At 43.9% G+C, this 25,939-nt stretch overlaps 1 protein-coding gene across 1 annotated transcript in view; it reads left to right on the top strand.

The window, feature by feature from the left end:
* LOC122814191 (histone H2A deubiquitinase MYSM1-like) overlaps positions 1–25,939 on the top strand; it is a gene marked incomplete in the record, with an annotated part of 897,734 nt that overhangs the window by 269,611 nt on the left and 602,184 nt on the right. The window contains 1 exon segment of the mRNA XM_044086797.1: positions 2,080–2,178. Coding sequence (XP_043942732.1) covers positions 2,080–2,178 — 99 coding nt within the window.

The following is a 25,939-nucleotide window of genomic DNA, read 5'->3' as shown; positions in this document are numbered from 1 at the left end:
GCATGTTTTGTTTATTGTGATGACAAGGTTTAGATCCCTGGAGCATGTAGCTCTGAGGGATTGGGATTTCTTTAAGTGTAGCATGTCCAACAGCTCTGGGTTTGACATGGCCTTGTATGTTAAGCAGAGATCGCCTCTGAGTAGACGATATGCGACAGAGTATAGCTGGAGTTTTTTAAGGCGGTCAACGTAGGGCATCTGCTTTAGGCCTGTGATTCTTTTAGTGAGGTATTTCTGAGGCCTTTCCAGTTGTTGCAGATGTCTTGAGAGGTACATACTAAATGGGGCGTTGTATTCTATAATGGGTCTAATGAGGGATGAGTACAGTGGGACAATGACCTCCTTTTTTCTGGATGAAAAGCCCTTTGTGATGAGGTGTGCCACATAGAAGGATTTCCTGACTGTTGTGGCGATGTGTCAGAACTTCAAGCTTTTATGTATGAAGCATCCTTATCTCATTTTTCACAAGGATAGAATGTTCCTCAGGACTAATACGTCGTTCTTACCTAAGGTGGCTTCGGAGTCAAATATCAATCAATCAATAAACTTACCCGTGTTCTTCCCAAATTTTCAGAATAGAGGAGAATACAAATTGCATAAATTGGATGTGCACAGACAACTGCGTTTTTACCTGCACAGGGCTAAAGATTTTCACAAGTCGGACCAGTTGTTCGTGTCATTTGCTAAATCGGCCATGGGTAAGGCCATTTCCAAAGTGACTGTAGCAAATTGGATTTGTCAATGCATATTTCACGGGTACTTATCTGCAGGCAAACCGGTTCCTACCGGAATTCGCGCTCACTCTACGAGGGCTGTGGCCACCTCTGCAGCCTTCTGGTCCAGGATCCCCTTGGATGACATATGCTCAGCAGCTACCTGGTCCTCTTCACATACGTTTATTTCTCATAAGTTGGATATGGCATCGAGAGGTAGGGCTTCCTTTGGCTCTGCGGTGCTTCGGAATATCCTTCCATAAGGCCGCCCAGGGTTTTTCCCTAGGTAGCTGGGGACTCTGTCCCACAGGTTGCAGAGCAAATGAAGTAACTACTTCAGATAAAGAAGTTATGTACTCACCATAACGTTCCATCTGAGTAGGTACTTCATTTGTCTGCAACCGACCCCCCCTGCCATCCTCCGAACCTTTCTGGATTCCTGATCACCAAAGAAATCTTTCTTCTGCTTTAGGACAGTTATCTGGTGTTACTTCCTCTATCGAAGGTAGGAGTTGTGTAAGAGGCAAAAAATTCGATCTGAGGTAATGTAGCACATAGCAGGGGATTATGGGTAGGGGGAGGAGCTATGAGCTCGGATCTTGTAGCTTGGAAAGCTGCCGGCTCAGATCCGATACCCACAGGTTGCAGACAAATGAAGTACCTACTCAGATGGAACATTATGGCGAGTACATAACTTTTTTCTACATCAACTTTGCATAACTTTATTCTGGCTTGCAGCCATGACATTACAAACTCTTGCAGAAAGTTGCTACTGTTTACAAGTTATAAACAACAAAGAATACTTACTTCCGCAGCTAAAATTTGAGATGTGCATAACTGCAGTCAATTACGTAAGTAAGCTTGTGCTGGAATGTTTGCGTGACTGGAGTAAGGCATAGCATTTTTCCCATTTTTTTTTTTTAATTTTGGTTACTTTCTGGAGGCCGGATGGTGTTGCGTCGAGGGCCGGATGTTGTGCACCACTGCCGTAGCCTGATCCATTTACTTTGCAAACTTCAAATTACTGCTCAGTTAGCTATGAAAGTGTTTAACCAGATGAGACTACCATTTTACAGGTGGCAGTATGACCCCCCCCGCCCCCACTGTCTAGACATTTAATGCACAATGGGGAATCTTTTGCTAAACTTGAATAAAAAATATTATTTTCAAACATTTAAAGATGTATTTCTCTGAAAATGCATTTCATATTGGTATGCATATTAGGGAGTAAGAACCACATCACCTTTTGTGTGTTATACAGAAAGTTTATTTTGTTTCTTAAAAATACCACTGAAGATATTTTCTGGTAGGTAATAGTTATTAAAGGAAATATTCTGTTTAATAAATTATTTTTAATGTCCTTCAGACAAAATTTGGGCGAAGGTGGACAAAGATTGCAAAACTGATTGGAAGTCGCACTGTTCTGCAAGTGAAGAGTTACGCTAGACAGTACTTTAAAAATAAGGTAAGCAGTGGATCCATATTATTGTAGTAGAAGATACCTGTCCAGGACTTATAATATTTATTATTATTATTGCAATTACTGTTCTTACTAGTGAGTAACAGAAACACGTGATTCAAGTATTTGTGTTTTTTTTTGTAGTCGAGGAGGTAAAGTAAGTTTGTAACTTCACATTTTCTTTCAGTGTAGACTGTCAAATAATGTGGCTATAGCTACAGTCTGTAAGAATTTTTAGTGCAATACTATAGTATAAAAAGCTGATAAATTTTATAAGGGTACTAATGAAGGTTATATTTTCTTGTCTGTTCATTTCTTATCATTTTTTATCACACAGCAACTTGGGTGTTTTAATCTCTTTAGGATTCTCCATCATAACACTTGTCTTTGTGTGGACTGAATGCTTCCCTTGATCTGTGGCATTTCTGTTTCTCGCTGCCATCCTCTTCTGCTGTTCCATGAAAACATGACTAAATATACAAAGCACTGCATAGTACTTGTGTCCAGGTGGTTTCATGTATTCTTGGCTTAAAGATCAAATGCTTTTAGAAAGGCATAGTTGTCCATTAACTCTCCTAAAAATGTTAAAGTAGCACCATTTGTTGCATTCAACTTGCATTGTTCTTAGCATTTGCATCCCAGTGCATTAACACATTCACTGCTGCTGGACACGGTTGTGTAAACATCCTTAGGAGCTGGTACTTAAGGAGGTGGGTATTCGTTGTGTACAGTTCGTGGATTTGCATATTGTTATATATGCTTATCATTACTCAGTTAATGTAGCTGCAGTGGTTCGTCACTTGTTTTAAGGTACTCTTCTCTCTCTCACTGTAAAATTCTTTGAAGCTGGTGTTGCAAACATTAAGAGTAGTTGAGCTTGATAAAGCTGTTTTTATGTAGGGTTACTACCTGTCCCACTTTGTGAGGGACAGTCCCTCTTTGGGCATTTGTGTCCTGCAAAAAAATTGAAAAAATGGCAAATGTCCTGAGATTTTAGGACAAAATTATTTCCTATATTTTATGCAATAGTTGCATAAAACAGTTATTCTGTATCTGAAACACCTAAATGTTATAAGAAACAGAATAAGGAACTAAAATGCTTCAAGAATAAGCTTTTATTTAGGCAAAAAAGTGAAGTTCTATCCTTTGTACTGGCCATGGGTATGTTTTGCCCTGCAAAATCGGACATTTGTACCATAAATGTCCCACTTTGGGCATTTGAAAAGGTGGCAACCCTATTTTTATGTAATTGATGTGGTAGCATCCCATAAGGGCATTTCTCAGCATAGTAGTGCATAATTTGTTTTCCCCGAGTCTCTTCTTATGGGTGTCTTGGAGACTTATCCAGTGCACTAAAAGCTGTGTCTTCTTACCACAGGAAAACTGGCTTGCTTTCATAAAAGTTTCTGATGTCCAGTCTTGAAGGACCTAGATAAGCATGCATAGCTTTTCTTAATAGAATATGACAGGAATACTGCATCTAGTAAAAGGTGAAGGACTAAGTGAGACAGGTAGCATTTATTATATGGATGGGCGGACCCCCTTTGTAACAGTTAAAATTTGCCAAACAATACATCAGATCTCCCAAAAGCATGTGGGAAAATGTGTTGTGGTCTGATGAAACCAAGGTTGAACTTTTTGGCCACAATTCCTGGCGCAAAACCAACACTGCGCATCACCAAAAGAACACCATCCTCATGGTGAAGCATGGTGGTGGCAGTGTCATGCTTTGGGGTTGCTTTTCTTCAGCTGGAACTGGGGCTTTAGTCTATGTGGAGGGAATTAAGAACAGTTCCAAGTACCAGTCACTTTTGGCCCAAAACCTTCAGGCGTCTGCTAGAAAGCTGAAGGTGAAAGAGGAATTTCACCTTTCAACATGACAATGACCCCAAGCATACATCCAAATCAACAAATGAATGGCTTCACCAGAAGAAAATTAAAGTTTTGGAATGACCCAGCCAAAGCACAGACTGAAATCCAATAGAAAATCTGTGGGGTGACCTGAAGAAGACTGTGCACAAGAGATGCCCTCACAGTCTGACAGATTTGGAGCACTTTTGCAAGGAAGAGTGGGCAAATATTGCCAAGTCAATATGTGCCATGCTGATAGACTCCTACCCAAGATTGAATGCTGTAATTAAATCAAAAGGTGCTTCAACAAAGTATTAGTTTAAGGGTGTGTGCACACAGCAAAGTATTGGTTTAAGGGTGTGCACATTTATGCAACCAGCTTATTGTACGTTTTTTTATTTATTTTTTTTTATATTTTTCCCCCTAACAGATTTCTTTGTTTTTCAATTGAATCATACAGGTTATAGGTCACATTAAAGGTGGGAAAAGTTTTGAAATGATTTATTGTGGTCTCATTTTTTTATATCACAAAAACCTGGCATTTTAACAGGGGTGTGTAAACTTTTTATATCCAATGTAGATAATTGCCTTATTAAGACACAAACTAAGGAAGAGAGATGCTTAGGGCACTGGACTTCAACGTGGATGGCCTCAACCTACTTCTCTCTTAATAACCAAAAATCCAGTTTGTACCCAATCATAACCGTGGTCTTCCTGGAGATGATGTTCTTCATCTCACATTGCTGCAGTCCTTACACTTGGGTAGTCCGCTGTCCTCGGTTGGCCCGAATATCAAAGTATAAGGCTGACGTCGGTCAAGGCGCATTTGACTGACATCAGAACGTCGGGGTACAAATGCGCATGACCGACGTCATATCCCCAGTCTTTTTTGCCGCATGGTCCGATGCAGAAGCAGCGTTGCAAGTGCCGTTCGGCGTTCTGAAATTTTTCGAATTCGGAGTTTCAGACCGAGTCAAAGTTGGCTAAGTACCCGTTGGGAATATTTTAGTTTTTCTTGCCTCAGTGGTTTACCGGATGTCAGAAAAAGTGAATAACTGTATTTCTTGTGGGAAACAGATACCGCATAGAGATTATCATACTTTGTGTATTCCTTGTTTAGGGCCTGAGCACGACGTTGTTGGGTGTCGCTCTTGTGCTAGATTTAACAAGCGCACTATAAAGAGAAGGTTAGATTGTGCCAGGTGCAATTATAAAATGCCGTCGGATGCTCCGGCGCCCGCTTCTTCGAAGAAGCGCAAGGACAAAGCAGCTAAGCCTAGGCTAGAAGAACCGTCCGCAGACGCCGGTTCTTTAGAGGTTTCGTGGAGCCGGTGGTTCTGCCAGAGGTTTCTTTGGAGTCCCAGGGAGAGACTTTGTTATTGCAAGATGTGGCCTCTCAGGAGGCAGGCCAGGCTGAAGGGGCTTCTCAGGTTACTGTACTCCCTCCCTTCCTAGGGTGGTTAGGCCCTCTCCTTCTGTTTCCAAGGCTTCTCCCAGGGGCAGGCCAGGTTTAGCTTCAGTTGGTGTCACCCCTAGTTCTTCAGGGACTGTGCCCAAGAAGCATATGCTTAAAATGGCTGAAGATTTGATTACTTTGATTAGAGGTTCTATGCCCCCTCCTGATAAGAGACCTAGGGTGGAACCTGAGCTTGGGAGTTTTGAGCAGGCTTGGATGTTTCAGAGTCTTCGGCTGAAGACTTGCAGGAGTATTCTCCTTATTCTGATTCTGATGTGGATGATTCTACTCCTTCGGCTTCTCCTCCTGAGGATTTTTCTTTTTCAGAGACCCTTCATTCCATGAGGGAGCATTTTAAGTGGGAAGGTCAGGACTTCTCTGATTCCAGGAAAAGGCTTAGGGAATTTTTGTTTTTACCCCAGCATAGGCCTTTGGCTATACCTCCTGTTCTGGATGTGGTGGAAGATGTTTTTGCGGAGGCTTCTCTTAATCCTGATTCTTTGCCTCCTGCTCCTGTTCCTGTTAAACCGGATAGGTATTACAGGGTGCCTGAAGCTCATAAGTATCTTTTTAAGAGTCCTAGGGCGGACCCAGAAACTGTTAGTCAGGGGCCTAAAGGTGTTAAGGCTTCTGTTGTTAAAAATCTGGTTCCGCCAGATAAAGAGGCCAGGGCTTTGGATAGATGGGGGAAGAAAGTTTATACTTCTTCCACCCTAGCTATGAGGGCTTTGAATTGCCAGTTTCACATGTTGAAATACCAAAACTATCTCCTTTCACAATTGAAGTCTAAGGTAGATGCTCTGGCGGAAGGTATTGAGTGTAAAGAGTTACAAGATTTAGTACATGTTTCTGAACAGGTGGGTAAGCATTCTTTGCAATGTGGTTTTGATGCTGTACAGGCCTCGTCTAGGGTGGCTGCCACTGGGTCAGTTCTTCGCAGGCACGCCTGGCTGAGGGATCAGAATTTATCTGACCATGTTAAGACAAGGATTTTAGATGCTCCTTTACAATCTGATGTGTTGTTTGGTTCTCCTGTCGAGGCAGTCTTAAAGAAAATGGAAGACAAGGCTAAGTCTATGCAGACTGTTAAAGATTTTTTGCAGGTTCAGCCTCCAAGTTTAGTAGAAATTGGCCTACCAAGGGTGGGCGTATCCTTCTTATGATTCCCAGTCTAGGGGTAGGTCTAGACGTGGTAGGGGCAGAGCTCAGGGCTCTTTCAGGCCTAGAACAGGGAGTTCTCCTGCACAGTCTTGGTGAGGGCAGGGGTCAGTCCTTTCGTAAACAGACCCAATGACTTACCTTTTCAGCTGCCAGAGCCTTCTCGTCTGGCAGCCCCTTTGGGAGGAAGGTTGGCACTTTTCAAGGAAAATTGGAGTTTAATTACCCAAGACAGATGGGTATTGGATATCATACACCACAGTTACAGGTTTTATTTCCATACCTTGCCTCCTTTCAAAGGCATGCCAGACGTTCCTCCTCAGCAAAGAATAGAGGCTCACAAGCAAATTTCTCTGTTACTTCAAATAGGGGCCATACAGCCGGTCCCTATGCCAGAAGTGGGCCTAGGATTTTATTCTCGCCTGTTCCTAGTACCAAAGAAAGGGAACACGTGGAGACCAATTTTGGATTTATCTACCCTCAACACTTATCTGGACATTCCCACGTTCAAAATGTTGACGTTACAACAGCTTTTACCTCTGCTGGGCAAAGATCATTGGATGGTAACTTTGGATCTCAAGGAGGCTTACCTTCATGTTCCTATCAGACTGAGTTGCAGGAAGTATCTGCGTTTTCGGCCTGGGACTTCCCATTATCGGGTCTCTTCATTGCCGTTTGGCTTATCTACTGCCCAGAGTGTTCACGAAAGTTCTGGCTCCAGTGATAGCTTTTCTCAGGCTAAAAGGAATACAGATCTATCCTTACTTGGACGATTGCCTGATTCTGGCTCAAGGAAGGGACGAGCTTCTTCATCATTTGGAATATGTGATAGCAGTGCTAAGATGCCTGGGGTATTCTGTGAACGAAATAAAGTCCAGTCTAGTACCCTCTCAGGACATGTGCTTTCTGGGTGTAAGACTGAATACAGCATCCCAGATGGCCTTTTTGACCCCGGACAAACAAAAGAATCTTTCCCTTTACTTTCGTCAATTGTCTCATCAGTCCAGGCTGACTGCAAGGACAGTCCTTCAAGCCTTGGGGTTCATGGCATCTTGTATTCTGGTGCTTCCCAATGCCAAACTGCATATGAGGAAGTTACAATGGTATCTCAAAATGTATGGACACAGCACTGCCAGGATCTGGACACTGTCATTCAAATAATACCTTGCATTCAAAAGGAATTGTTGTGGTGGGCTCAGGAATGTCACCTAAACAAGGGACTCTCTGTGACCCGGCCAGAGGCGAGTCAGATTTTAACGACAGATGCCTCAGACAAAGCTTGGGAGCTCATCTGAATGGAAAGTGGATACAAGACAAGTGGCCTGCCAGACTACAACATCTACATATCAATCTGAAGGAGATGTTAGCAGTCCAGTTTGCATTAATAGCTTTCAAGGATTTACTTCTTCCAGGGCAGGTGTTGATTCTAACAGACAACACAACTGTCATGTGGTACATCAACAAGCAAGGGGGAACACATTCTTATCCTCTATGCAGGCAAGCAATGATTTTGTGGGAGACTGCTCTCAGTTTACAGCTAAATCTTCAGGCAAGGTATCTGCCGGGAGCACAGAACTCCTTAGCAGATGTGTTGAGCAGACGAATTCTGGATCCCCACGAGTGGAAATTGGATCCTCATGTATTTCAGAAATTGACAGTGTCATGGGGAACTCCAGACATAGATCTGTTCGCTTCTCCACTAAACCACCAGCTGCCAAAGTTTTGCACGAAAAGGTTTCATCCCACAGCTTGGAAAGTGGGATGCTCTTTCTTTCAATTGGAGCAATCTTCATGTGTATGCCTTTCCACCTCTGCCTCTCCTCCCAAAGGTACTACTAAAGGCCAGACAGGACAAGCCAAGGATGATTTTGATAGCTCCAGATTGGCCTCGACAGCATTGGTACCCATTACTGAGAAGCCTGGTACGGAGCCTCCATGGCCTTTGCCTTGATTCCACACCTGTTGTCTCAGGAGGACAGTCATTTGCTCAATGTCAAGCTTCACTCTCTTCATCTAACAGCCTGGCATATTCTGTTTTGAACCATAGTGGGTCTCAACTTCTACAGCAAGTTTTGAATGTTATTTTGGAAGCTAGAAGGCCTAGTACAAGGAAAGTGTACGCAGATAAATGGAAGAGATTTTTATTTTGGAGTGCAGCAAAGGATTTTGATGTTTCTGAGCCTAATTTAAGTGTGGCTCTTCAATATCTTACTGAGTTACTGGACAAAGGTTTGTCCTTCTCTTCTATTAAGGTTCATGCTGCAGCAATTTCGGCTCACTATGATTGTGACCCACCATTGTTTTCTCATCCTTTGTTCAAGCAATTTCTTAGAGGGGCAAAGAATATAAGACCCCCACGTAGAGCTCCTACTCCTGCTTGGGATCTCAATTTTGTGTTGGAGAAACTCACTCTACAACCTTTTGAGCCTGCAGCTACTACCGAGTTGAAATATTTATCATGGAAGACTGCTTTTTTGTTGGCCATTACTTCTGCAAGTTTCTGAGTTGCAGGCCCTTATGGCGGTTGAGCCTTTCTTAATTTTCCATAAGGATAGGGTATCTTTACGTACTAATCCTTCCTTTATGCCTAAAGTGGTTTCTAGTGTGGCTTTAAACCAAACTATTCATTTGCCTACTTTTTATGCAAATCCCCAAAATAAAGGGGAAAAGATTTTGCACACTTTAGATGTACACAGGCAGTTGCGATATTATTTGGACAGAACTAAAGGGTTCAGGCAGTCTCAGCAGTTATTTGTTTCTTTTGCTTTGAGTTCTCAGGGCAAGCCTGTGTCAAAACAAACTATTTCTAAGTGGATTGGGTTTTGCATTGCTTTCTGTTATTCCCATCATGGCAAGGAGATTCCAGCTGGGATTAGGCCTCATTCCACTAGGGCTACTGCCACTTCGACAGCTTTTTTAAGGGGGGTGGCAACTAAGGATATTTTGGAGGCAGCTACTTGGAGTTCAGTGCATACCTTCTCTAGGCATTATCACCTTCCACTTTACTCTAAATCTAGGGCTGGTTTTGCCACTGCTATTTTGCAGGGCATTTTGGCAGCTCCTGCTTCTTTATAGTTTTGCCATCCTCCCTTTCCTCTGCTTTGGGATTCTACCCAAGTGTAAGGACTGCAGCAATGTGAGATGAAGAACATAGTACAGTTTTGTACCTACCATAAATGTAGATGTTCGAAGATCCACATTGCTGCAGTCCAATTTACCCTCCCTCCTTCCCCTCTGTGGTTAGAGGTGGTTGTGTGGGTTGGGTTGTCAATATGGTGTATATTGTATATATTGTACATATTATTACTGCAAGGGTGGTTGGTTGGTTGTTTGCTGTCTTTTGGTTTTGACCTTTCTTTTTAGGGTCTTCTGACATCTGGGGCAAGAAAAGACTGAGGATATGACGTCGGTCATGCGCATTTGTACCCTGACGTTCTGATGTCAGTCAAATGCGCCTTGACCGACGTCAGCCTTATACTTTGATATTCGGGCCGACCGAGGACAGCGGACTACCCAAGTGTAAGGACTGCAGCAATGTGGATCTTCGAACATCTACATTTATGGTAGGTACAAAACTGTACTTTCTTCATGTTTCACTGTTGCAGTCATCACATTTGGGTTATCTGCCTGCAGGTAGCCCTCAGCCGGCCTGAATACCAGAGTCTTGAGATTTCGGAGTCTGATGCTGTCGCTTCTTCCATGATGTCAGGTCGTCAGGTGTATAAAACATGCAGCTAATGCCATTACATCAGTCTTTCTTGCTGTGCGGTGCCTGAAGCAGAAGCAGTTTGCAAGTGCCAGTCGGCCGCCTCCTGAAATTTTCATTTTTTCGAGTTTCAGACCTGAAGTCTTCTAAAAGATAAGAACCCCGTTGGGGATCCTTTTTTTTTGCTCTAACCAATGTCAGAAAAAATAATTGTCTTGCAAGTGGAAAGCCAAATACCTCAGAGATTTTCATTCTTACTGCGTCACCTGTTTAGGCCCAGATCACGACGTACCTCACTGTCAGTTTTGTGCCTTGTTCAGCATCCGAACTATTCATCAGGCTATTTTTGTCACTAAATTCTTTTGCTCTTGATCTCTGTATTCCTAAATGGCTTCGATAAGCCATCCAACTACCAATCTTCTGAAAAAACATAAGGATAAAGACAGACCACATAGGTCCAAAACTACCGGCGACGCTACCGATAAGCTAGTCGCCAGTCCACCGGTACTCAGCGAGGCACTTTCGTAGCCCCTGATGCGCGCTTCTACAGATTCGCAGGCCTCTACTGAGAACCATTTGGAGTGCGGTATGCCGCGAGATGCTTCGACTATGGAACCTGTGTATGTCTCTACCTTGGATGGGTCCAGAGTCGCTGTGCAGGCACCGGCTTCTGAGGGTTTATTCAAGCCTTCCGATTTTCATATTAAACCGACAACTTTGTTTCAAACCAAAAATACCAAATTTCTCAGGCCTAAAGTTTGCACTACGCCTAGGAACCGATGACCAAAGCGCATTCTCAGGCCCACGTGCCACAAAAACAAATGCTTAGAATGGCTGAAGACCTTATTACTTTAATTAGGGGAAGTCCATCTTCCCCCCTCAAAAAGACCAAGAACTGATTTTCCTTCTGATTCTTCTGATCAGGAGTCTGATAACTGTGACTCTTCTGATTACCAGGACATACCCTTATCTACTTATGAGGATTTGGATGCAGAGGATTCCATTCCCTCTGCTTCCCCACCAGAAGATTTTGCTTTTGGTGAAACCCTGCATATACCCTTAGAGAGCATTTCCACAGGGAGAGCCAGGACTACTCTGTCCAAAAAGAGACTCGGGGAATTTTTAAACTTGCCTCAGCACAGGCTTCTAGCTATCCCTCCAATTCTGGAAATTGTAGATGTCTTCCTGGAATCCAGCCTTATCCCTGATACTTTGCCTCCAGCTCTCAGGAAACCTGACCAGTACTATAGAGTACCTGACTCCCACAAATTCCTCTTTAGGAATCCTGCTGCGAATCCAGATACCATTCCCCAGGGACCTAAAGGCATTAAGGCTACAACGGCCAAAAACCCTACCTCTGCGGACAGGAATTCTAGGGATTTTTAGGCAGATGGGGTAAGAAGGTATACACCTCTGCTACTGTTGCCATCAGGGCTTTAAATTGCCAGTTTCATATGTTAAAGTATTGGCAACATATTATGGAACTAATTAAACAGAAAATTATGTTGATTCCTGATTGTGCGGAACATAAAGATTTACAAGAGTTAATGCATTCTGCTAGCCAAGTTGGTAAAACATACTTTGCAATGTGGCTTTGATGCCTTAGAAGCATCTTGCAGGACTGCTGTCACTGGGTCTGTTCTTAGAATGCATGTTTGGCTTAAGGAACAAAACTTGCCAGACCATGTCTAAGCAAAATTACTAGATGCACCATAAAATCAAGAGTGTCTATTTGACAGTAAAGCTTGAAGAAGTCCTCAAAAGCTAAATCTATGCAAACTGTTAAAAATTTCTTACAAGTTCAGCCACCTAGATTCAGTAGGCATTGACCTTCAAAAAAAATGGTCTTTTCCAGTCCCTCCCAGACCCTCTCAGTCCAAACCCAGGGGCAGCAGACCACCCAGACTACAGTCTCAGGGTATGCCCAGATCTAAGCAATGGAGTGCACCCACGTCCGAAACAGGGAGTAGTAAGCTGCCATCCTATGGTAAAATCTCACAATGACTTATCCTTAACTCTTCCAAGCCTTGCCCAAGTACTTGCACCTTTAGGAGGGAAACTTGCCCTGCATGCCAAAAACTGGGAGTACATTACCCCGGACAGATGGGTTTGAAACATTGTTTCCCAGAGATACAGATTCCACTTCCACTCACTCCCAACCCCAAGTGGATGGCCAGACCTCCCCCCAAACCAGTGGGCAGAGGCCCAAAAGCAAGTACTTTTCGCTTCTCAGTTTTAAGCTGTTTAACCTGTCGCAACAGAACAAAAGGGACAAGACTTTTATTCCAGACTGTTTCTGGTACCCAGAAAAGAAAACTCTTGGCGTCCTATCCTGGATCTGACTATTCTCAACACCTTTCTGGTGGTTCCAAAATTCAAAATGCTTACTGTCCAACAGCAGCTTCCTATGCTAGCCAGGGACTGCTGGCTAGCAACCCTAGACTTAAAAGAAGCTTATCTGCACGTTCCCATAAGGGAATCTTGCAGGAAATACCTACGTTTCAGAGCAGGCTCTCTGCACCATCAGTTCTCTGCACTTCACTTTCGCTTATCTACTGTGCCCAGGGTATTCACAAAATGCCTAGTTCCAGCCATTGCATGTTGCAGGCAAAGAAGAATTCAGATTTACCCAAACATGGACGATTGCCTGATTCAGGCAGACAGGAATTGCTATTACATCACCTGACATTTGTAGAGAGACTTCTAACTTCACTGGGGTACACCATCAACGAAAAGAAGTCACATCTGGTACCCAGCCAACAGAGTATTCCTGGGTGCAAGCTTGAACACAACTTCTCAGATGGCATTTCTCACTCCAGAAAAACAAATTTATTTGACAAACTACTTCAATCTACTGACCACCAAAATCCAGCTATCTGCAAGAAAAATACTGCAAGCCCTAGGGTTCACGGCCTCTTGCATTCTACTAATTTCATATGCAAGACTGCATATGAGGCAACTTCAGTGGTACTTAAAAGGTCACTGGAGTCAACATTCTCAGGACCTGGAAACAATGATTTCCTATCCTTCCTTGCCTAAGGACATAGTTCCTTTGGTGGGCAGAGGCCTGCTACCACAACAAGGGACTCCCTTTCACTCAGCCCAATTTGCTTCCCCTCAGAACTATCAGTTGAGGAAATATTGCACCAGAACTCCCACAGCCAAGCTTGGAAAGTGGATGCCCTCCCCTTTACCTGAGAAAGCCTCTCAATCTGCCTTTACCCCTCTGCCCCTCCTCTCGAAGGTTCTACTAAAGATCAAACAGGACAAGCCAAGGACAATCCTGATTGCACCAGACTGGCCACGTCAGCACTGGTACCCTCTTTTGTGCAGTCTGACAGTAGTGCCACCATGGCACCTGCCTCAGACCCCTTCCCTGCTGTCCCAGCAGGAGGGCCAGATTTTGTACCCTCAGCTATAGACCCTGAACCCAGCAGCCTGGCTCATCCCTTGAACCCATCACCAGCAACTCTCAGTAAGCAGGTGCTGGATGTCATTCTTGAGGCAAGGAGGCCTAGTACTAGAAAATTCTATTCGGAAAAGTGGAAAAGATACTGCTTTTGGAGCCAGTCTCAGGGAATGGACACAGCTGTGCCCAGCTTACCTCATATACTAGATTACTTAATAGAAATGCCCCACAAAGGCCTATCCTTCTCCAATTAAGATTCTTGCCTCTGCCATCTCAGCTCATTATAATACTGAGCCACCCCTCTTCTCTCATCCTCTGGTCAAACAGTTCCTGAGAGGGGCCAAAAATTTAAGATCCCCCAGGAGAGCTCCCACTCCAGCCTGGGACCTTAACTTTGTATTGGAAAAGCTCATGCTTCTGCCCTTTGAACCTGCTGCTACATCAGAGTTAAAATTCCTCTCTTGGAAAACCGTTGTACTGCTAGCCATCACTTCAGCAAGAAGAGTGTCTGAATTGCATGCCCTTATGGCCGTGGAACCCTTCATTATCTTCCATGCGGACAGGGTTTCCCTCAGGACTAACTCATCATTCATGCCCAAGTTGGTATATAGTGTGGCTTTAAACCAATCCATTCATTTGCCAACCTTACTCAGGTTCTATCTGGACAGGACTAAGCCTTTCAGAAAATGACCAGCTGCTAGTCAGCTTTGCTGCAGGGGCAGATGGCAAGGCCATTTCAAAGCAAACCATTTCTAAATGGATAGCACACTGCATCAATTTCTGCTACAAACACCATGGGAAACCTACCCCACTGGGGATCAGAACACATTCCACTAGGGCTACATCAACCTCTACAGCATTCCTCAGGAGAGTCCCTACCAGGGGCATCCTGGAAGCTGCAACCTGGAGCTCTGTACAGACTTTCATCAAGCATTACCACTTACCTAGCTTTTCTAAATCTAGAGCTGGATTTTGTCACAGCAGTCTTCCAGGGCCTGATTGCCAGCCCTAATGCTTCTTAACTACCTCCACCCTTCCTTAGCTTTGGGAATCAACCCAAATGTGATGACTGCAACAATGAATACACTCTACATCTACATTTATGGTAAGTGTACACACCTGTACTGTCTGATACACACCACACAGACAACAATAGTGTCTCACTGTCCTGTTTCAGGATATGAAAGAAAAACTAGTAGCAACAGCCAACAATGTCTGAGCATTGTTTAGCCAAGTGGTCAGACTGCACATAAACTGCAGTAGCTGCTAAGGAGCACTTAGGACGGTCAGTCCCACTCTATAAAGTGTGCCATTCTAGTCTTGCCTTGTAACGATAAGGAATTGGGATGGTGGGTGCAAAAACTGCAAAAGGGCAAGGGCTTGACTTTCAGAAAGTTGACCCCAACCCAGTCCTTAGTCAAGGATGCATTATATAGAGCTTGTGGTACCCACTCCTTGAATCTGAAAGTGCAGGGCATGTGGAAAAGAACAGCACATACATAGGGAAATGACTGCTGTCAATTAAACTCATAAAACCTTTAAGATAATTTGGAAAACTGGGGCACTGAATGTCACCACAGGCACCACATTTATATGGTACATAAATAATGTGGAATATCACGGGGATCACGTCAGTCGCCGTACTAGACAGGGGTCCAGGGAAGTAATATTGTGGGAAGAAATATACAGGGAATTGTTATGGTTAGGCTTGTATAGACCCTAGGGTCGATAGCCTAGTACCAACCTATGAACCTATACACTCCTAATATCACCGTAGGTTAGCCTTACAGGCCTAGGAACAGGCACAGGAATTCAGGATTCTCCTGGAGCCAACATGTATATCCACCCAGGAGAACTGTATAGCAGACCACACAAACAGAAACTCAGTGGATCCACATGAGTGAATGCTAGATAGGGCAACCTTGCTAGACCTCAGAGAGATGGGGCCTACTAGAGAGAGAGAGACAGTTTACCTTCATTGTTACTGTTTCAGTATTCCTTACAAAACGGGATATATTCCCAATGATAGCCATACATCTGGCCAGCACACCAAAGCCTTAGGGCCTTCCAGGCACCATACACCAGACATATGTCCTATGTCTGAGGTGTAAGGTACATAAGTGACGTACGAGCACCAAATCCTCAGAACATCTTTGCTGCCAGTCCAAATGCCATTTTTGAATTCAGTTTGTAAGTTTGTCACATTAATTCAGCTACTGAGCTGAAGTTGGACAAGTACCCCTCTGGAGACTCTTCTTTATAGTTCTCTTGTTTTGGTTACTTGTTATACATGTCATCCAGAAAGCGGAAATGTGATTGTGAGAGGCAGATACTCCTTAAAGACAGATATGAAAAATGGATTTTCTGTTTAGGTGCCAACCATGATCACTCTGTGTGATGTTTGCCGGGCTTTTGTACCCTAGACCCTGTGCAGCCATCGGTCCTTTTTATCCATGTATTTGGAAAACCAATTTGTGACCTCTCCGATTGTGTAGCCCAGGCAGGTATGACCGTAGCCCCGAGTAGCATCCTGCCATCACCCAGAATGATACCACAGTACAAGGACAAAATGATTGACTTCAACAGTTGGCTAAACTTCTGGTGTCATTCTAAGGGGATCCAGTATTTGTCTGCCTGGGACGACATGATCGATAGACCACAATGCTTTGCCAGAGATGGCCTGCACCTGTCGCCCTTGGGATTCCAGATACTGGCTAAGGCTCTTGCCACCCCTATAGTGCCCTTTTTAGACAAGGTTCAAATGACAAATTCACCACCGTAACAGGTACAAGCAAGCAAAATCTGAAGGTAATGATACTCAATGCTAGAAGTCTAAACCTCAAAATGCACTCACTCGAGGCACTCCTTAAAATGGAGAACATCGACATCTGTGCAGTGACAGGAGACCTGGTTCAAAGCTCCAGAGAGCACCCCTGTATTACCAGGCTATTATTCATTACCACACCTTTCAGCCACCTAACCCGAAACGCAGCACTGAAGGTGGAGGCGTGTCCATATTCATTAAGGATATCCACACCTCCAGGCTAGTTGCACAGCATAATGCATCCGAAGTTATCCAAGTGCAACTAACTCTGGACAAGACCGCAATCCAAATTGTAGCTTGCTACAGACCCCCCACCATGCCCCAGGATTCCCACTCCTCATTTCTTGATACACTGGAAAGTATTAGGGTACAACCCAACACCCTAATAATGGGCGATTTCAACTACCCCACTATTAGCTGGGAAAACTACTCGTACCAACTCTTTTGCTCAACGTTTTCTGGAATTAATAAATTCCAACGCCTTGGATTAACGTATTCACACCCCCACCAGGGGCGCATTATCCCAGACCTGGTCATTACCAACATGGGCAACCAGTGTTCCACACCAGAGGTCAATTCCTCATTGGTCAGATCCGACCACAAGCTAATCACTCTAGACATCCACATCATGCCCCCACCCCTAATTAGGGAAACCACTGTAAAAAAACTTCTCCAAAGCCAACTTCACACTTCTGAAGACAAAAGTGGCAAACTTCATGACACCCATGCAGATGGACAGTAGAGGTACGACTGCTGAATCCTACACAAATGCACTTTTATAAGCATTTACACGAGTGCATGGATCATGCTATCCCTAATAGAACCAAGATGCTGTCCTCCAAAAAAGGAAGCCCAATCTGGTGGTCCTCTTCCACAAACAAACTCTACAACAGAAGAAAGAAAGTGTTGCAAAAAAGAGTAAAAGCCCATGACTGGAGGAACTCCGTGGTCAACCTCAGTAAGAAGCTGAGATCCCTCTTAAAATCCTCCAAAGCTAGAAAACAAAATTGCCGCTGACTCTAAAGACAACCACAAAACATTCTATAGCTATGTCAAGAATCTCAATGACAACACTCAGATCTGCTCTGAGTTGTAGCACAATGGCACTAAATATACAGAACCAACTGATATTGCCAACATCCTGGCAGATAGGTTCAGTACTAACTTTACCCCCCTCTCACCCCCTAGAGGGCCCATCTCTATACCGGAAGACTGCAGAGTTCCTGTAATCATGGCTGCACAGGTAAAAAAAACACTCTACAAAGCCAAGAACAACAGCATCCATGGGACATGACAATATCCCAGGCTGCGTTCTGCACAAACTACAGAATGAACTGGCACCCTACCTAAGTACCATGTTCAATCATGGCCTCACCTCAGGCTTTGTGCCCACTGAATGGTGTACCGCGATGGTTATCCCAGTCCACAAAGGGGGAGCCACGATGGACCCCGGGAACTACCGCCCCATTAGCCTGACGAGCATAGTCTGCAAGGCCATGGAACGTATCATCATGGAACTCATAAACAAAGACATTGGTAATCTCCAAACTTTGGACCCTACCTAGTTCAGATTTGTAAAAGGCAGATCATGTCTCCTAAACCTGATTGACTTCTTTGAAGCAGTCACCAAAGCCATAGATGAGGGTAAGGTGGTTCACACAGCTTATCTAGATCTCGCCAAGGCTGTCGACACCATTCCCCACTCTGGAATGCCTGGTGCCAAAGCCATGGCTTGAAGCTCAGTGCGAAAAAGTGTATTGTCATCCCCTTTGGTAAAAACTCTGTACCCCTGAACTACCACATAGCTGGTGGTCTACTTAACGCCGAAAATGTGATGAGACCTTGGGACACGTGGACAGTAGTCTCTTCTTTCATAATCACATCGCCACAGCGGTCAGGAAATCCTTCTATGTGGCTCACCATCACAAAAGGTTTCTCATCCTGAAAAAAAGGTCATTGTGCCCCTCTACTCATCACTCATTAGACCTATTATAGAGTACAACGCCCCTTTTGGTATGTACCTCACAATACATCTACAGCAACTGGAAAGGCCACAGAAATACCTCACAAAGAGGATTACTGGCCTCAAACAGATGCCCTACGCTGACCTTCTCAAAAAAACTCCAGCTTTACTCGTCGCGTATCACCTACTCAGAGGTGATCTCTGCCTAACATACAAAGCTATGTCAAACCCAGAGCTGTTGGACATGGTCCACTTAAAGAAATCCCAATCCCTCCAAGCTACATGCTCTAGGGACCTAAATCTTGTCACCACAATAAACAGAACATGCTGGAGGGATAGATTCCTGTCTCAGAATTCCCGTACTCTGGAACAGACTACTATCTATGTCAAACAGACCTCCTCATTAGCACTCTTTAAGAAAAATCTTGATGATGGGATGGGAAATAGGAAATTCACCCCAGGGATCACTTCTGTGGCTCTAGTCAACAGGGGCACAGGAAAATCATTTTCTTGGGTGACAAAAGCCAGGAAACGTTATTGTCTAGGCTTATATAGGGCCTATGGCCAATAACCTAGTACCTACCTATGAATTTAAGCTTGAGGAACCATAGCTTCAGATTCTGCCCACCTGGATATTTAGCCATTTACAGAAAAGAAGTCCAAAAAGATGCGTTTACAGCCTTCCACTGTCCAGTCTCTGCTGGATGACTGCATAAGGTCAGATATAAAACCAGAAGACCTTCCACTTCTGATGCCTGCTCTCTTTGTTGCAACCTCCTTGAAGGCTGATATGGGGCTTGCTATCTGCATGTCTGCTGAGCCTGCTGCTGATGAGTAGGGGGGAGACTGTTTATTTCTGAAGGGTCTACGTGGATCCCCTAGATTTTAGTAAGGGAGGAAGGGCCTTGTTTCCTTGTAGAGGTTAGGCAGGGTTCAGAACCTTGTAGGCATGTTAAGGATGAGGTTATTTATTTATTTATTGACATTTGTTAACCGGGTTTGTCCAACTGGGCTTGTGGCCCATTTTCAGTGGAGACCCGAGGAGAAAAGCTCCAGTAGTACAATTTTAAACAATATTGACATAATAGCAGTTATAGCAAAAAGATTCACATATGTTGGGTTACATGCATAAAGTTAAAGTTGCATTAAAAAGAAGCTAAGTAACAATTTTACATTGATGTAGTTCAATAGGTCAGCAATAAAAAAAAGTTTGTTTGTATAAAATTATGCAAATGCATAGTAGACACATTGCAGAGAGAGGTGTAATGAGGTACTAAGTATGGTCCTTTTGATGGTACATAAAGGGAAGTAAGACTAGGTAGGGTCATGGCCAGGGCAGGTTCTGGAATTGAGAAAATAAGCTTTTAGTTTAAGTGTGAGGTGTGGGAGATTGAACGCAAGTCAAGGGGAAGTTTGTTCCAAGCATGGAACTGTGAACTGTTCGAAAGCTGACAGACTTGCTGTGCAGAGTTGGAATCTATTTCACACTGAAGTACACTTTTTGCCACTAACTTGCACTGTGTTGTATTTATACACTTGCGTATTATTTATAGTGGTGCTGTATTGTTTCTGTTTCTGTCTCTTGTGTCTCTCCCACCCACCTTCCCTGTTTTTGTCTTGGAGTTAATCTTGGTGGCTTTGAAACTGCCCGCCCCTCTTGTAAGTTTGTATTTGGATACTCCTTCTGGGCCTATCTCATTTGCTCAGTCAACTGTGTACAAAGAGAGCATTTGAGAAGGACAGTCCGTGTAGCCTCTTAATTCTGCTGTGTTCCCTCCTTCAAAAAAAAAAAAAAAAAAAAAAAAAATATATATATATATATATATATATATATATATTAACGGTCTTAGTTGCTGTTCTGCGGGCTGTTATCTGTTCAGTTGTTTTTACTCTGCACTTATTACTGCTTGTTAGAAGCCTTCTAATTTAATGCCTTCTGCACTTGTTTTTTAGTCATTTGTTAATTTTATTGCATTTAATTAAACTGCATTTGCCGTAATATTGATATACGTGTGCTAGCCTGCACTGCATTTGAATTGTATTTACTGCTGTTTTAGCCGGTTTTCTGTAAAAAAAAAAAAAAAAAAAAAAAAAAAAAATTCCTAGCTTGTTTCCTGCCTTTCCTTTAACTTATCTAGTCCAGGTACAGACTTGCTGTATCCAGGACTGTTTGTAAGCTCCTGAGCCCCCAAGCCTTTCTGTGTTGGAGGGAAGCCTTCTAGCTTATCAGTGGGAGAGGTAAGCACTAGGTAGCCTGTCTACCACAGGAGGAGAGGTTTCTGGCCCAGAAATTATAGTTTATTGGCTGTTTGGGAAGCTCTTCCATCTCTTTCAACCTTCTGATTCAAAAGCCTGTGTTTGTGCTGGTTTCCTGCCTTTCCTGTTACTAGTCTAGTCCAGGTACAGATTTGCTGTATCCAGGACTCTCTGTAAGCTTCTGAGCCCTCCAAGCCTTTGTGTTGGAGTGCGGCCTTCTAGCTTATCAGTGGGAGTGGTAGGTACTAGGTAGCCTGTCTACCACAAGAGGAGTGGTTCTTGTCCAAGGAATTGTAGTTTATTGACCATTGGGAAGTTGTCCATCTCTTTCAACTTTCTGGTTTAAAAGACCACATCTGCGCTTGTTTCCCATCTTTCCTTTAACCTACTGGAAAGCACTAGAAAGCCTTAAACTGATATAAGCCTTCTAGCTTAAAAGAAAGGCTTTGGAGTGATTAAGTTTCAGTTTTCTATATTTTCTTGCTGTACTTAACTGTTTTCTGCCTAAACGCTAATTTTCCAGCACTTATTGTGATTTAAAAGCTTGTTTTTTTTTTCACATATTGTACTTATTTGACTGCCTGCACTTTAAAAAGTTGTTTTTTGTTTAAATCAGTTGTTTAACTGTTATAGGCTACACACTAAAGTGCAATAGCCTTTTCTGTTCGCTTGTAGTCGTTTAAAGCTGTTTTAAGTGTACTTTTTACTGTTTTTGCCTTATCTTTTCGAAAAAATAAATACATTTCTTGTTTCCCGCCTTTCTAAGCTAGTATAGTCCAGTTTTCAGGCTAGTGCTGAATTCAGGGCTGTGTTACAAGTTTCTGAGTTGCCCATACCTTACTTAGATAGAGGGAACTTTCTCTTTTCACCTGTGAGAGAGGGGAACTTTGAGCAGCCTTCTGTCCCTGGAGGAGTGGTTCCAGCCCAGAAGTTAGTAGTTTAAAAAATGCGTTGCACGGTTTTGTGTGCCGGGCAGCACCGGTTAGCTAGGGTTAAATTATTCCCGTCTCCACTATGTCTCCTCTTCAGTTTTTCACTTGAAACTAGTCTAACTCTCAACCTAAGCACTCAAAAAGCATCCTACAGTCCAGCACTTGCTCAGACCTAATAGCAAGCACTAATATACCCCGACACTTGACTGCCCAGCAGGGCAAGGCTCTTTATCCAGACCTCACCAACCAAGCGACTAAGCAGCTCTCACCCTACTATTCAGGCATGACCAAAGGGCAACTTCAGGTGTACTCTCCAGTCCAGCTGGTGAATCTGGGTATCCTGAGGCAATGTTACAACTGCCTCATGTACACAGACAGCCCTCTCTTCCTACCACAAAACACTAACATATGTGAGAGATGCAATTATACAGCCAAACTGGAGGCTAAGGTATCTCCACCCAAGACTGGAACAGACAGTCATGAGGAGAAGGTTAACACTTGCACCACACCTCCAGCCTCACATAGACCTACTAAACCAGCACTGGCAAAAAATACACATAAATACAGAAAATCATACTCGGAGGCTCTAAATAAAAATTTGCAAAAGCATCAGAGAGCTCCAAAGCAGACACCCACAAAACCTGCACCTCCCGTCACAAACCCGTAAAACACAAAATCAATGTGCCGCACAATCACAGCCCTTAAGACGAAATAACATACCTAACACACTAGTAATAGGTGACTCAATAGTCAGGCACACTGATGCCCCACTCACTAGGCTGGACAAGGAGAAGGTTACTGTTAACTGCCTGTCTGGAACCAGAATCCGTCACAACACAAGCACTCAGGTCACTCCAGAACAAATACAAATATGACTCTGTCATTATTCATGTTGGTGTGAATGACCTGAACCTTACCTCCCTGGACTACATGAAAAGAGACATGGAAGAGCTCTCTGATCATGTAGCCCAGGCGGGTATGATCTTGACCCTGAGTAGCATCCTGCTCTCACCAAGAATGATACCGCAGTATAAAGAAAAAATAATCAATTTCAACAATTGGCTAAGCTTCTGGTGTTATTCAAAGGGGATCCAGTGTCTGTCAGCCTGGGATGACATGCTCGACAAGCCACATTGCTTCGCAAGAGACGGCTTGCACCTGTCACCCCTTGGCTTTTGAATACTGGCCAAGGCTCTTGCTGCCCCCATAGTGACTTTTTTAGGCAAGGCTCAAAATTCAAACCCACCTCCGTAAACTGCACAAGTAAAAAAAAATTAGGGTTATGCTACTCAACGTCAGGAGTTTAAATCTCAAAATACATGCGCTCAAAGCACTCCTAAGTATGGAGAAGATCGACATCTGTGCAATAACTGAAACCTGGTTCAAGGCTCCAGAGAGCACTCCAGCACTACTGGGCTACATCTCATACCACACATTTCGGCCACAGAACACGGACCAAAACATAAAAGGAGGGGGTGTATCCATATTCATCAAGGATACCCACCTCCAGGTTAGTGGCGCAGCATGATACCTCGGAGATCATCCATGTGCAACTAACATCAGGCAAATCTGCAATGCAAATTGTGGCCTGCTACAGATCACCCTCCATGACCCAGGACAACCACTCCGCCTTTCTGGAGACACTGGAAAACATGAATGTCCTAGCGAACACCCTGATCTTGGGAGATTTCAATTACCCTACCATTAACTAGGAAAACTACTCGAGTACAAACTGCCAGACTCAGCGCTTCCTGCAATTTATGAACTCAAATGCCCTGGATCAGCTGGTAAATTCCCCTACCAGAGGCCACAACATATTGGACCTGGTCATCACCAACATGGGCAACAGGTGCTCCCCGTACCAGAGATCAACCCGTCACTGGTTAGATCAGACCATAAACTAATCACCCTGGATGTCCACCCCCCCCCCCCCAACCAAGGAAACCATAGTGAAAAACTTTCTAAAGCAAACTTCACCTTACTTAAGGCAGAGGTGGTAAATTTCACAGCCCCCATGCTAAAGGATAACACTGCCCAAGATGCAGAATCCTTTACAATTGCACTCTTGAGTACCTACAAGGATGCATGGATCATGCCATCCCTAGCAAAACCAAGACTCACTCCACTAAGAGAAGGAAACCAGTCTGGTGGACCCCTGCAATAAACAGGTTATACAACAAAAGGAGGAAACTAGTTCAGAAAAAAAAGCAAATCCCAAGAAGGCAAGACATCCCTGATCAGTATCAGTAAGAAACTAAGGTCCCTCATAAAATCATCCAAGGCTAACTTCGAAAGAAAAATAGCCAAGGATTTGAAAGATAACCACAAAGCCTTCTTTAGCTATGTCAAGAATCTAAGTGGCAACTTGCAGATATGCTGAACCTACTGATATTGCCAACATGCTGGCAGATGGATTCAGTGCAAACTTCACCTCCCTCTCACCTTCAAAAGGGCCCAACACAGTAACGGAAAAGTGTAGTGTCCCGGAAATCACAGAAGCACAGGTGAAAACAGCCCTTTCAAAAGCCAAAAACACAGCATCAATGGGGCCAGATGGTGTACCAGGCTGCGTCTTGCACGAACTAAAGAATGAACTAACCCCCCACCTAAACACGCTGTTCAACCTCAGCCTCTTCACAGGCTACGTGCCCATAGAATGGTGCACAGCAATGGTTATTCCGCTCCACAAAGGAGGGGCCACAACTGACCCTGGTAACTATCGCCCCATAAGCCTGACTAGCCTGGTCTGCAAGGCTATGGCGCGCATCATCATGGAACTAATTAACAAAGACATTGGGAACCTCCAAACACTTGACCTGACCCAGTTTGGCTTTAAGGGCAAATCATGCCTAGTAAACCTGGTTGACTTCTTCGAGACAGTTACCAAGGCCATAGATGAGGGAAAGGTGGTTCACACAGCCTGCCTTGATCTCGCCAAGGCGTTCGACACCATTCCTCACTCTGGTATTATAGAAAAACTCACCAGTCTGAACAATAAACCCCTACGTCACAAGATGGGTTACCAACTGGCTTACAGACAGAACTCACACGGTAAGAATAGCGGGCTCCAGGTCCGACTCTAAACCTGTCACAAGTGGTGTCCCGCAAGGCTCTGTTTTGGGATCCCTACTGTTCGGCATATATTTCTCAGACGTACAGGCAAACACAGGAGGACTATGGCTAACCAAGTTCGCTGATGACTGCAAACTGGGAGCCATAATTGAGACTCCAGTTGACATGGACACCCTTCAAAAAGGCCTTACTGAGACAGACATCTGGTGTCAAAGTCATGGCCTCAAGCTAAATGCCAAAAAATGCATAGTCATCCCGTTTGGGGAGAAGCAAAACACCCACGAATTACCACATAGGTGGCAGCCCCCTTAATACAGAAGAGGTAATAAGAGATCTGGGGACTCAGGTAGATAGTAATATCTCCTTTGACAATCATATTGCCAAAGTAGTTAGGAAAGCCTTCTATGTGGCCCATCTAATTACTAAGGGGTTCGCATCTAGAAATAGAGGTTATAGTGCCCCTCTACTAGTCACTCATCAGACCCATCATAGAGTACAATGCCCCGTTTGGGATGTACCTCACAAGACACTTCCAACAGCTTGAAAGGTCACAAAAGCACCCCACCAAGGGGATTACTGGCCTCAAACATATGTCCTATGCAGCCCGACTGAAAAAATTCCGGCTGTACTCAGTGGCATATCGCTTACTCAGAGGTGATCTCTGCCTGACTTACAAAGCCATGTCCAATTCAGAATTGATGGACATGCTCCACCTAAAGAAATCCAAGTCACTGCGAGCCATGCGCTCTAGTGAGCTTAACCTCGCCACAACAATAAATAGAACATGCTGGAGGGATTGATTCCTGTCAGAGACTCCCCATGCTTTGAAACAAAATTCCTAACTACATTAGGCAGAGCCACTCACTAACACTCTTCAAGAGAAGCCTTGATGAGTGGATGGTTAACAGAAAATACACTCCTGGGATCACTTCATTGGCTCTGTTTGACAGAGGCTCAGTTAATCAATGGAGTGGCGAAAGCCGACACTCTGGCTAGGCTTATAAATGCCCTCGGGCAGATAGCCTAGTACCTACCTATGAACCAATGGACAAGGGAGTGTTTGTAGAGTAGTTTGCCTACTGACCTATTTGGGTGGTAGATATCAAGTAATTGTTGGTTAGAAGTACGGAGGGTCCAGGA

This window comes from Protopterus annectens, chromosome 10.part0, assembly GCF_019279795.1.
Source record: "Protopterus annectens isolate FY-2018-M chromosome 10.part0, PAN1.0, whole genome shotgun sequence".
NCBI lineage: Eukaryota > Metazoa > Chordata > Ceratodontiformes > Protopteridae > Protopterus > Protopterus annectens.
The sequence above is the reverse complement of the archived record's forward strand: the minus strand, read 5'-3'. Positions and strand labels throughout refer to the sequence as shown.